This window comes from Rana temporaria, chromosome 13 (genome assembly GCF_905171775.1).
Source record: "Rana temporaria chromosome 13, aRanTem1.1, whole genome shotgun sequence".
In the NCBI taxonomy this organism is placed as follows: Eukaryota; Metazoa; Chordata; class Amphibia; order Anura; family Ranidae; genus Rana; species Rana temporaria.
The window spans coordinates 51,790,173-51,803,267 of record NC_053501.1 but is presented as its reverse complement, the minus strand read 5'-3'; the positions used below and the strand labels follow the sequence as shown (position 1 = coordinate 51,803,267).

The following is a 13,095-nucleotide window of genomic DNA, read 5'->3' as shown; positions in this document are numbered from 1 at the left end:
AGCAGGACGGTAAAAATCGTCCTGCTAGTCGCATCTTTGGCACGGTGAAGGAGCGGTGTGTATACTGCTCCTACCCATTGAAATCAATGGGACACCGTGGCTATACCGCTGGCAATACGCCTCTGCAGAGGGCGGTTTTAACCCTTTCTCGGCCGCTAACAGGGGGTAAAACCACCCCGCTAGCAGCCGTATAGCGCCGCGAAATTAGCGGTAAAGCACCAGTAAAAATAGCGGCGCTTAACCGCCACCGCACCTTCCGTCTCAGTGTGAAAGGGGCCTTAGGGATCAGAATAGGACCAAGTACAGCATGCATTTGGTCCACTTGGGGATTTAATAATTATATAAAAAAATGAAATCTAAACTAACATACAGTGGATCCGTTATCAAATTCTTTACTTGCCTCCATTGCAGGTAGCTGGATGCTAGTTTCACTTGCCAGAGGAGAGAGTAAACTAAGTGGGATTGTAGTTTGGTTTAAACCATCATTTTCGGTTTCATTACTCTGAGAACAAAAAGACAAAAGTCACATGTTAAAACACAAACAAGTCTACGGATTGGACAATGATAAAGTTACACCACATTGATGCAGTGATCCTTTCGTTCTGGTTACTGGTTACTGCTGTACTGTGGATTACTGGAATCTAAAGTAAACATTATTTCCGGTACTTATACTATTTACTAATTACATATGGGACTTTTAAATGAATACATATTTGTAATCATTGAATTTTTTTTTACATCAAAATGAAAGAGCTGACACCCATGGCCAACATCCGTTGTGTATGAATTAAGCAAAAAGGAGGAAATAAAAAGGAAATCTGACTATATAGGCCAGATAAGGTGTACACAATCATATAAAATCATTACAATTTATTGTGCAAAAGATCTTAAATACCATACAACATGTATGCTTGTTTATAGCAAAAAGACAATTGCATTGTTTTTGCTCATAAGTCAACCGCATAAAGTAATACAGCAATAACTGTTTACATGCTCGACAGATTACAGGTATCTTCATGGGTCAACATGTTTCGCTTGAAGCAGCTTCCTCAGGACGCATTAAAACAATACAGCAGTTGTCTCAACAACGGAGCACCAGCATGCAAAAGACTCCCTGAGAGGACATCGAAGCATAGGGAGAGGCCAAAAGGGGACAGACACTTGCGTACCACATGACAGGCAACCAAACACATCAGAGAAAGGGAGGAGGAGCCTTTATCCAAAGAAAGGATGTTAGAATAGTCACCAAACAGCTCTAAAGGATATGTTCAGCTGACATGATGGCAAGAAGTGAAATACAGCCATATAAAACCAAAAAGCTCCAAAGCCAATATCTATACAATAGAAAGTCCTCTCAGTCCAGTGCTAAGATCATTAACCCACAACCAAACAGGCTAGTGATAGAAAATCAGGTCACCAAAATCCAGAAGAAAATCCAGTGCTAGAACTGCTCCTCTATTTATCTGGCCTATATAGTCCAATTTCCTTCTTTCTTTTTGCTTAATTCTTTTAAACCAGTATGCAAATCAACTTTAGGGCTTATTTACACTGTTTGCTGCTTTAATGCACATGTTAAGGCATCCCATTCATTTTGAATAATTGACAATGCACCATAAAACATTAGAAATACACTAGAATGCGGGGCACCTCTGGCATTGAATGTATGTAATGGATGGGAGGTACTGGAGGGTCTATTGCTGGCTGCGGTGATCTGTTTTTTCTAAAGGGGATCTATTGTTGCAGGGTGACTATTGTTGCTGGTGGGGAAACTATTGTTGCTGGGAGGGATCGACTATTGAGGAGGGAGTCTATTGGTGCTGGCTGCTGGGAGATCTTTTGTTACTGGGGTGAATCTATTTTGCTGGGGGAAGGTATTTTATTGGCATGAGGTCTATTGTTTCTGGGGGATCTATTGTTGCTGGGGGGGTGTTATTGTTTGTGGGCGAGTCTATTGCTGCTGGCTGCAGGGAATCTATTTTACTGCTTTCCTTGTTATCATTAACAAATTCCATACAAATTACGTAGCACCACAAAATGATACTTGATTCTGTATTTCCCAAAAGGGGTGATACTGGGAAGTGGGTAGGGGGTGGAACCAAGGGAGATGGGTAGTGGCAGAGAAAAATGGTGACACAGAAGGGGGGGGGGGGGTACCTGCACCTATTCTATGAGGAAAAAAAAGCACTGCTTAAAAGAATCCTGTACTGAAAAATAATGATGGCTACTATTGCTGCTGCACCCTACTTTTGAAATGCTAGTTGCTTGGCTGTCATGTTTATTTAATACCAACTGTCATTCTTGGAAGGTGGTCTGCAGTGGCAGTCCTCGTATTTCTTTCAATACAGGTTTCCTTCCAGAGCAAGTGTTCTTACTGCAGGGCTCGCAATTGCGACTAGAATTAGCGACCTGGCGCCTGGGGTGGCACAGCTGGGGTACCCAGAATGGCGTAGTTGCAATACTCTGTCACACCGTATTTGCGCAGCGGTCTTACAAGCGCCATTTTTGGGGGGAAAATACACTTTTTTAAATAAAAAAATAAGACAACAGTAAAGTTAGCCCAATTTTTTTGATATTGCGAAAGATAATGTTACGCCAAGTAAATTGATACCCAACATGTCATTGCGTCCGCTCATGGAATGGCGACAAACTTTTAACCTTTAAAATCTCCATAGGCGAAGTTTAAAAAATTCTACAGGTTGCATGTTTTGAGTTACAGAGGAGGTCTAGGGCTAGAATTATTGCTCTCGCTCAACCAATCGCGGTGATACCCCACGTGTGTGGTTTGAACACCGCTTTCATATGCGGGCGCAACTCGCTTCTGCTGTGGGCGCGTTCCTGGCTCCTAACTTTTTTAGCTGGATCCTAGATTCCAAGCAAATTTGTCAAGCCCTGGCTTACTGTATTATCATATAAGTCATTTTCAGACTGAGGTAAACATCATTCTATATCAGCTTGGTGTAGAATTTTGAATATATTAGGGGTGAGCTACTATGTACAAGCAATCTTATGACTATGTAAAAGCATCTTCAGCATCATGACTGGTATGCAGACCACATCAGCACTCCTCTTTGACAATAGAGATTGAGAAGCTCAGAACATTTCTTAATGCCCAGCCTTGATTGAAAGACAGTAGGCTATAACTGCTGATTCGGATTGTTTGGGGAACATATTTTAAAAGACTGCAATTTAACTCTTGATACATCTAAAATAAAAACTGTGAAATACTTACAAAGGTGACATCCAAGGAGGAGTAGACCCTGTTCAGACTGGCTGTCATTTCTGTTCCATAATCCTGGGGATAATGGAACACCACGCTTTCCTGTGAACCGGACTCAGAGCTGCTGTTTGATTTGAGTAAGATTCTGTGTTCTTCCTCATAGGAGCCTCTTACAGTCAGAACCAGCTCTGTTTTCTCTAAGAACATACAACAGAAGATGACATTTAAGCTTATGAAACCTTCCTGACATCTGTGGTAACAACTCTTCAAAAATGACTGATATGTTGAAAAAGTAATAATTATATGCGATAGCCCGTTAGTAGCAACACATTCCTCCAAGGCCCCATTCCCAAAGGCAGGGCTTTTTTTCAGCAGGAACGCGGGGGAACGCAGTTCCGGCACCTCCCAAACTGAATGTATGTAATTAGAGGTTCTGGGTTGTGCTGGAGAGTCTATTGATGCTGGCTGCTGGGGTATCTATTGTTGCTGGAGGTTATCTATTTTGCAAAGGAAGGGGGTCTATTGTTGCTGGGGAGTTCTTCTGTTGCTCATGGGAATCTATTGTTGCTGGGAGGGGTCAGTCATTGCTAGGAGGGATGTACTGTTGAGGTAGGGGTCTTTGCTTGCTGCTGGAGGGTCTATTGATGCTGGCTACTGGGGAATCTATTGTTGCTGGAGGGGATCTATTTTTGCAGGGGGGTCTATTGTTGCTGGTGGGGAATCTATTGTTGCTGGGGGGGGGGTGTTATGTTGCAGGGGGTCAATCTTTGCCCGGGAGGGATCTGCTGGCTGCTGGAGGGTCAAAAATGATGGCTACTGGGGAAGCTATTGTTGCTATTTGACTGCCTTTCTTGTTATCATTAACAAATTCTATACAAAATACTTAGCACCACAAAATGATACTTGTTTTGGCATTCTCTAAAAGGGGTGGTACTCGGAGGTGGATAAGGGGTGGAACCAAGGAACGGTGCTCAGAGGTGGGTAGGGGGTGCAGTCAAGGGTGACTTGGAAGGGAGGAGTTCCTGCACCTATTCTCTGGGAAAAAAAGCCCTGCCCGCAGGTGATAAAAACAGGTGGTTCTGCTGTGTTTATACCACCCTCCAACCACCCACCTCCAAAGGAACATGGTAGCCCCTCAGGTTAGTACACATTGCCGTGGCCACAATGCTTCGTATTGCAGTGCAGTGATTTTTAAAGTAAAAACTACTGTGCGCTTGAAGTGCAAAAACACCAATAATGAAAAATGAAAAAAATAAAATAAAATATCTGACAGCTGCTCTCACTATTATCCACATACAAAACAACGTTCAAACTTAAATACTCAAAATATGTAGTGTTGTCAATCAATATGTTTAAAACATGCAAACAATATACGGTAAATACCAATCAATTCGTAAATAGATCAATTTAATCAGTATAAATAAAGTGATATCAATTGATGTAAATAAATAATAAAATAAACAAGTAAAAAATCAATTGAAAAAATTACCATCAACGAACATGCGATGCGATGAATGAAATAAATGTATATAAAAATATCTAAAAAAAGCCCACAAAAGTTCATCAGCGAAAGCTTATCAAAACAAAGTCCACCATGAAATTGTCTCTCCAGTGATTAAAGTGTTCCACAGTTATGCCGCGTACACACGGTCGGAATTTCCGACAAGAAAAGTTAGATGTGAGCTTTTGGTCGGAAATTCCGACCATGTGTAGGCCCCATCTGACTTTTTCTGTGAGAATTTACGACAGCAAAAATTTGAGAGCTGGTTCTCAAATTTTTCGACGAGAAATTCTGATCGTCTGTGTGCAATTCCGATGCACAAAAAAACATGCATGCTCTGAATCAATTTGACGCATGCTTGGAATCATTGAACTTCATTTTTCTCAGCTCATTGTATTGTTGTACGTCACGCGTTCTTGACATTCGGAATTTCCAACAACATTTGTGTGACCGTGTGTATGCAACACAAGTTTGAGCCAGAATTCAGTCGGAAAAAAATCCACGGTTTTCTTGTCGGAATTTCCGATCGTATGTACGCGGCATAAGAGTCATCTCCATGTGAAGATGTCTTTTTAGACGAAAAACACGTAGGATGTGGCAGTTATGGCATCACGCCCACTAGAGTGGAGCTTTTGTGCAACACTGTTTTATGTTATTTATATGTGATTAAATACCCAGTTTTTATTAAAGGTGTTTTAAACTATTGCACTATGAACAATTCCCCATTCTCTTTTTTATGATATAGGTGATTGCCTAATTGCTTGGGTGTTCCTGGCTTGAAGAGTTTTCTACACGATCTTCAGCTGTCATTTTTTTTTTACTGTAGAGAGACACTTTTGTTGATGGACTTTGTTTTGATGAACTTTCACTTATGAAGATGTGTTTGTTTTTTTGGATAATTTTAATTAAATTAAATTCTTGTCCATTTCCTTTCCAGTATATTACGTTACAACACTCCTGATAAATGGCTGTAATGCCAGGAAACGCGTTGAGTGCCACTAGATGCCCTAAGTTTCCTGTCCCTACTATGTTTTTTAACCCATTTATCTTATGTACAATTATTATGTGAATTCCCATTTGTATTGCATGCTAACAATAAATCATGTCTTGTAAATTTTATGTTTCTGTCTATATCTGACATGGCAGTTGCCTCACTTAAAGTCCCACAGCTCTCCTTTTCTATAAATTAATTTAGGGATGGAGGTCGCCATGTGTGCTATAGTGTGTGTGCCAGGTCACATCCAATTCACTGTTTTGAATCATTAATTGGTGTTTTTCCGTTAGATTTGTTAATTGATTATTTTTGATTGATTTATTTATTTTCATCACTTGATATATCTTATGTATTAATTTATTAACACTGATTATTTTTATCTATTTATAAATTGGTTGATATGTATTTGCATGTTTTGCACATACAGTATTGATTGACAGCGCTGCACAATTTGAATGTTTAAGTGTGGTGATTTTAACTTGGCAGAAGGAGTTTGGTAAGCAGTGTCACTGGCTAAACTCGCCCTTTGAAATCAATGGGACATCACTGCGGCCAAAAGCCAGACACTTGGCTGGTGGTTGTGGCTTGGTAATTCAATGTAAAATCTCCATTCAGCTGTGAAAAAAAACTGTTTTGAAGAGGGATGGTAGGGACTGCCGCAAATGTGAGCCTAACCTAAAGGACAGCTACGTAAACAGAAAATTCTGATGTGAAAACTGGCTGTTTGAAGGGAATAAACTATGCAAACCAGGTCACCAACTTCCATCACCAGCCTTGTTCATCAACCAGATAAAGCCCCAGTCAGATGATTGGATGCTGGAAAGTAGATGAGATTTTGACCACAGTGAGCTGGCTTGTAAAACTGCAGAAAAATTCAAATTTTACAAGGATTCAGCTTTGCTCATCATTCTCTGTCCATTATGCTGCGTACACACGATAGGTTAGTCTGATGAAAACGTTGTGATGGACCGTTTTCATCAGACCAAACCGATCGTGTGTGGGCCCCATCGGTTATTTATCCATAGGTTAAAAAAATAGGAACTTGTTTTAAAATTATCTGATGGATAAAAAACCTATAGAAAAAAACGATCGTCTGTGGGTACGTCCATCGGTTAAAAATCCACTCCTGCTCAGAAGCAAGTCGACGCATGCGCTTGGAAGCACTGAACTTCATTTTTTTCAGCACGTCGTGTTTTACGTCACCGCGTTCTGACACAATCGTTTTTTCAACTGATGGTGTGTAGGCATGACTGATCATCAGTCAGCTTCATCGGATAACTGATGGAAAAATCCATCAGACCGTTTTCATCAGACTAACCTATAGTGTGTACAGGGCATTATTGTATATTCATATTTGCCCACTATTGATTGTCAAACAGTGCTTTCTGGTTCTGTTAGTTCTTGCAGCATTTGTCAGCCTGGTCTGCCAAATTCTATCAAATTGTACAATGGATCTATCACATTTTCTAGCTTCTACTAATAAGTTATACTCACTTTTAAAGACCTCTTTCTTCTCTTTTTTTACCATCACCTCCAGGGCAGCCATCTCGGGGCACTGAAAAAGAGTCAACATGAATGAAACACACATGCCCTAGAAATGTGACTGCTAATAGATCTTTAACCACTTGACCACCAGGCACGTAAACCCACTTAATAACCAGACCAATTTTCAGCTTTCGGTGCTCTCACAATTTGAATGACAATTACTTAGTCATACAACATTGTACCCACATGAAATTTTCGTCCTTTTTTTCACACAAATAGAGCTTTCTTTTGGTGGTATTTAATCACTGTTGGGTTTTTTATTTTTTGTGCTATAAGAGAAAAAAGACTGAAAATTCTGTAAAAAAATATATTTTTTCTTTGTTTCTGTTATAAAATTTAGCAAATTTCGTATTTTTTCTTCATTCTTTTGCATAAATGTGAAAGATGAAGTTACGCCGAGTAAATAGATACCCAACATGTCACCCTTGAAAATTGCACACGCTCGTGGAATGGCGCCAAACTTCGCTACTTAAAAATCCCCATAGGCAATGTTGCAGGGTAGTGTGGGGTATTGCAGAGTAGTGTGGGGTATTGCAGAGTAGTGTGGGGTATTGCAGAGTAGTGTGGGGTATTGCAGAGTATTGTGGGGTATTGCAGAGTATTGCACAGTATGGGTATGGAGTATTGCACAGTATGGGGCAGGGATGGCTGAGCAGGGATGGATGGCTGGCTGGATCTGTGACTGCATTTGTCACAGATCCAGCCCACAGCACTCGTGCTGCATCCGCTCTCTCCCCCCCCTCTCCTCTCACACTGTCCCTTCGGTACAGAGAGGGGAGGGAGGAACCGGCGTCATCACATGAAGCCGGTTTGTTTACAAGTGATCGCTCCGTCATTGGACGGAGCGGTCACGTGGTAAACCGCCGCTATCAGCGCTAATTTACTGTGATCTGTGATGCGCCGGGTCCGGAGGACCCGGCGGTCACGGACATTCCCTTGTGCGCGCTCCAGAGGGCGCGCAGGAGCGCGATTCTGGGAGGACGTCCATGGACGTCCTCCCAGAGTTAAGCAACCGCCTTGTAGACGTATATCGTCTATAGGGCGGTTAGTAAGTGGTTAAGCAGATTAAAGTACAACTATAGGCAAAACTTTTTTGTTACATTTTGGATAGAGTAAGAAAGGGTTATAACCCCTGTGAGATTTGTTTTTCACCATCTGTGTCCCATTTTGGAGATTTCCCTTCACTTATTCCTGCCCCATAGTCAAACAGAAGAGAGGAAATCCCTGAAAATTAAAGATTTCCCCTTTACAGTATTACTTCTCTGGGGACAGCCCAAAATTGGGAATTTTCTTTAAAGCCTCGTACACACAACCGAGGAACTCGACGGGCGAGTTCCTTGTTAGGCTGTCGAGGAACTCGACAAGCCAATTTTCTCCATTCCCGTCGAGGGAAAAGAGAACATGCTCTCTTTTTGGCTCGTCGAGTTCCTCGACAGTTTCCTCGTCGAAAGTGTACACACGACCGGTTTCCTTGGCAAAAAAAAAAACAGCAAGAAAGGTTTTTGCCGAGAAACTCGGTCGTGTGTACGAGGCCTTACATTCACCTTCAATAATAATGGTGAACAGGAAAAATAGAGAGTGAATCTCATTAACAGGGGCCCAGACAGCAATAAAACTGAAGAGCATTCAAATCTCTCTCCAAAACGAAAGAAGAAAATTGCCTTTAGTTATACTTTAATGCTTCCGAGAGACACTATAATGTGGACATTAGAGGCATATCCAGTTCCTGGCTTATCTCAGGGTAACTATAGCTATTGGCCAGTAACCTGGGTTTGCTCCTGGAAATAACAGGCCAGAGAGTCAACTGAGTTCACAAAATGAGCATATGTATCCAGAATTGCCAAACTGTCAAATAAGACATGCTGCTGTCTATATAACATTAATGTATATTTTTCCAGTTTTAATGTGCTTTCCATATTTGGTCCATGTAGATTGATGTTCATAATTGTTTTTGTATTTGTGCATAGCACTGAACCCCAGGCAGTTGTGCCATCACCATACAGTATGTGTCTAGGTGTCTAAGTACTGAAGGGTGGTTGAACTTGCAGGCTTAATTTGACCAACCTCAGGAAACTGTGATTTCAGGCAAATCCACAAACACAAATACATGGCTCTGTTTATTATAATATAGAATGGAAGGTGAAAGTGATGCAGATAGAAACTGATTGGAGCTGCTTATTTTGGGGGATCAATACCATTTTAAATAGGTTTTCTAACCTATTTAAATAATGATCAACTCAACAGTGATCATCCAGGTGGTATCTGCCTAGCCCTACAGACAGGAGAGCAATACCCAGTTTCGCCAAAAAAGGCCTGAATGGACAATTGTCATGTAGTTTCTATGACCATCTTGGATAAATTGGATTGTAAATATTTAGTATGCTTACCACCAGCACTCCATTGGTTGTTACTTTCTTTCTTGTTTCTGGTCTGTAAAATAAATATAATATTAGCAATTTACATGTGCCTATCCTAACCCTCTAAACCTACCCTTTCTTTTGTGTAGGCAACTGCCTCAACCCTCTCCATGGCATGCCATGTGGGTTTATCAGACAACAATAGACAACTGAGAGTGGCAAGGCTACGTTTGTGTCTAGGACACAAAGATATTACCGACACCAACTCAGGCCAGGCAGCAACTGCGAATCCCAACATCCCTAGGCTGGCCAGAGCCCAATCATTGGGGTCAGTGGGAGGAAACGTGCCCCAATGTTGTTGTCAGTGAGATGAATACTGCTCCATCATTGGTGTCAGTGGGAGAAATAGTGCCCAATCAATGGTGTCATTGGGAGAAATGATGCCCAATCAATGGTGTCAGTGTGAGGCATAGTGCCTAATCAATGGTGTCAGTGTGAGGCATAGTGCCTAATCAATGGTGTCAGTGAGAGGAAAAGTGCCCCGTCATTGGTGTCAGTGAAAGGAATGGCCTAATAGTTGGTGTCATTTGAAGGAATAGTGTCGATCATTGGTGTCAGTGGGAGGAATAGTGTTCCATCATTGGTACCACTGGGAGGAATAGTGTCCCATGGTTGGTGTCAGTGGGAGGAATAGTGCTCCATAGTTGGTGTCGGTGGACGGAATTTATTCCCATTTATTGTGTCCAAGGGAGGAATTATTCCCTGTTGTCAGTGTCAGTGGAAGGAATGGTGCCTCATTTTTGGTGTCAGCATGAGAAATAGTACCCTGTGGGTTAGATAAAGACAAAGGGTCGTAGTTTGGACCCTCTCGCTTTCAGGCATCCAATCATATCAGTGCTATCATTTGGATAGGACTTAAATTGCTTATCCATGTACACAGTCGTATATTTATTGACACTTGTCACTTCTAGGTAAAATTCAGCACATCACTTCCATTATAAATTGTTAAGGTGCTATCAGAATGCATTTAAGATCAGTTTGAGATTATTCTCAGAGCCTTCTGAGTAGCTTCACAGATACTTCTGATATCCTTCGGACCCTCATTTGACCTTTTTTCAAACTTCATCAAACTACTTTTGCATTCTCATTGATTCATATGGAGAATAAAAATGTTCTGATGCAAACAAAAGTCTGTGTGCCTAGTCCCTTACTCATGTATTGTACTGATCAGTATTTGTACTTACATGGTCACCAGATTAAATTCTACATGAAGTTCCTCCTGAAACTGAGAAGGAAATTAATTATGTTACCTCAAGACAAATCAGCTTTAAAGTACATCTAAAGTCAGAATGTTAATCTTAGTTTTTGGATAGAATTTTGAGAGATTTTCCCTTAATTTCCTGTAGTGGAAACACAACAGGAAGAAATCTCTCCAAAGTTGAAACTATCCTTTGTTTTCATTTATTTATGAATTGTATAACCGCGAATATTGCTATCTCATGTTATTTCTTGTAATTGGAAAATTAAAAACATTTGAAACAAAATCTCTCCAAAGTAAGGACATAATCCAGATGTCACTGGGACCATTGTCCCCAATGTAAGATTTCAACTGTAAAATATTGAATTCACCACCACTTTCTGTTACAGGGCACATTAATAAAAACCTGACAGGGTTTCTAGCCCTTCTACTCTACTCCAAACTAACCAGAAACAAGTTTTGTAGATATCTGTAGATGTAGATATTTTATAGAAAGACCTGCTTATAATTAATGGGGTCCACAAACACCAGTGAGTGTGCGACACAGAGGGAAATGTGGGGAGAATCAGCAAGAAGATGAAAAAAGCACAAATTGAAAGATGAAAAAATAATTGACAAACAAAAAAACTGTTAGGCTCCATTCACACTAATGTGTTTTTCTGCAAAATGCAAGGAAATTTATTAACATGGTTTCCTATGGAACATGTTCACATCAATGCTTTTTTGTACCTCTGTGTTTTTGGAAAGGGTCGTGGCCTTTTTCCCCGCAAAAAGAAGCGTTTTGCATGTAATAGAATTCAATGGACCCGCATCCAAAATGCAAGTACCGTGTTTTTACCGCAATTCTGCCATGATTTTCCTGCGATTTGCGTTTTTTTTAACCTGTTTATAGCTGGTTATTAACCTCCCTGGCGGTATCCCCGAGCGTGACTCGGGGTGGATTTTCAATGCTAGGATCGGTATCCCCGAGTCACGCTCGGGGTACCTGTGCAGAGTGTGCAGCGGCTTACCTGCTCGCAGCATCCACAGACAAGTTACTCACCTTGTCCCTGGATCCAGCGATGCATCCCCGCTCGCTCAATTCACAGTGTCCCCGTGTGCCACCGATCTCCGTTCCCTGCGACGTTGCGACGCACGGGGGCGGAGAACGGCGCCAAATTCAAAAAAGTAAACAAACACAATATATACAGTATACTGTAATCTTATAGATTACAGTACTGTGTGTAAAAAATACACACCCCCCTTGTCCCTAGTGGTCTGCCCAGTGCCCTACATGTTCTTTTATATAATAAAAACTGTTCTTTCTGCCTGAAAACTGTAGATTGTCCAAAAGTGTCCCTTTATGTCAAAAATGGTTTTAGAGCAGCTAGAAAACAGCGATAATAAATTATAATCACTTGCAGAATTGTGCGATAGCGATTTGTGGGGAAATTTGTCATAAAAAAATAAAAGTAATGACAGCGACAATTCTGCAACTGAGCAAATTTCAGTGATTTTGAGTTGATTACATTATTGAATATTTTTTATTATAATTATATTATTATTTGTTATAATTATTTATAATTATTTATTATATTATAATTTATAATTTTGTTCTTAAAAAAAAATCATACCCGGGATGCCTACTAGACTCTTGTTTGGTCAGGCCTACAGTATAAAACGCCAAATTTCCTTGCAAAATAATTGTACCGCTTTTGGTACGTAATTCCAGACAGAATCATACCGCCATGGAGGTTAAAGGAAATGTAAAAAAAATAAAAATTGTCGGCTAAATTTTTTTTATAAAATCCCGGTAAGATCGCGGTAAAAATGCGTGTCAAAAAACGCAGCAAGCACCGCAAAAAACAATGCAAAAACGCTCAAAAGCAACATGCATAGGTGTGAATCGACCATGATAATGGAATTGTAATAATCACAGTGTGCAACAAAGGGTGCACCGTAGTGCTAAGTTCACAAATAAGGTGTCACTATTGCAGTTGAGCACTTGTTAGTTTGTAATTATTGTTATATTTATATTATTTGTTTATGCAAGAATTCATAGTTTGTTTGTTTTTTGAGTGGGGGAGCTCATGCAAGTTTGGAACAATTACTATACTATGTATACATATATTTTTTTTATTTTTTATTTTACTATATGATAGTTTTTTAATGCACATGATTATTTTTGGGCACTAATAAGGATTACCTTGTTTGGTTATGTGAACACTTTAGGCAGTTGGATGT

At 40.4% G+C, this 13,095-nt stretch overlaps 1 protein-coding gene across 1 annotated transcript in view; it reads right to left on the bottom strand.

Moving 5' to 3' along the window:
- LOC120920948 (cytosolic phospholipase A2 delta-like) overlaps nucleotides 1–13,095 on the bottom strand; it is a 75,134-nt gene that overhangs the window by 32,567 nt on the left and 29,472 nt on the right. The window contains exons 5-9 of the mRNA XM_040333410.1: nucleotides 10,859–10,899; nucleotides 9,645–9,687; nucleotides 7,207–7,267; nucleotides 3,230–3,414; nucleotides 401–502 (exon numbers count right to left, since the gene is read on the bottom strand). Of these exons, the coding sequence (XP_040189344.1) occupies nucleotides 401–502; nucleotides 3,230–3,414; nucleotides 7,207–7,267; nucleotides 9,645–9,687; nucleotides 10,859–10,899 (432 nt within the window). The remainder of the gene's footprint in view (nucleotides 1–400; nucleotides 503–3,229; nucleotides 3,415–7,206; nucleotides 7,268–9,644; nucleotides 9,688–10,858; nucleotides 10,900–13,095) is intronic.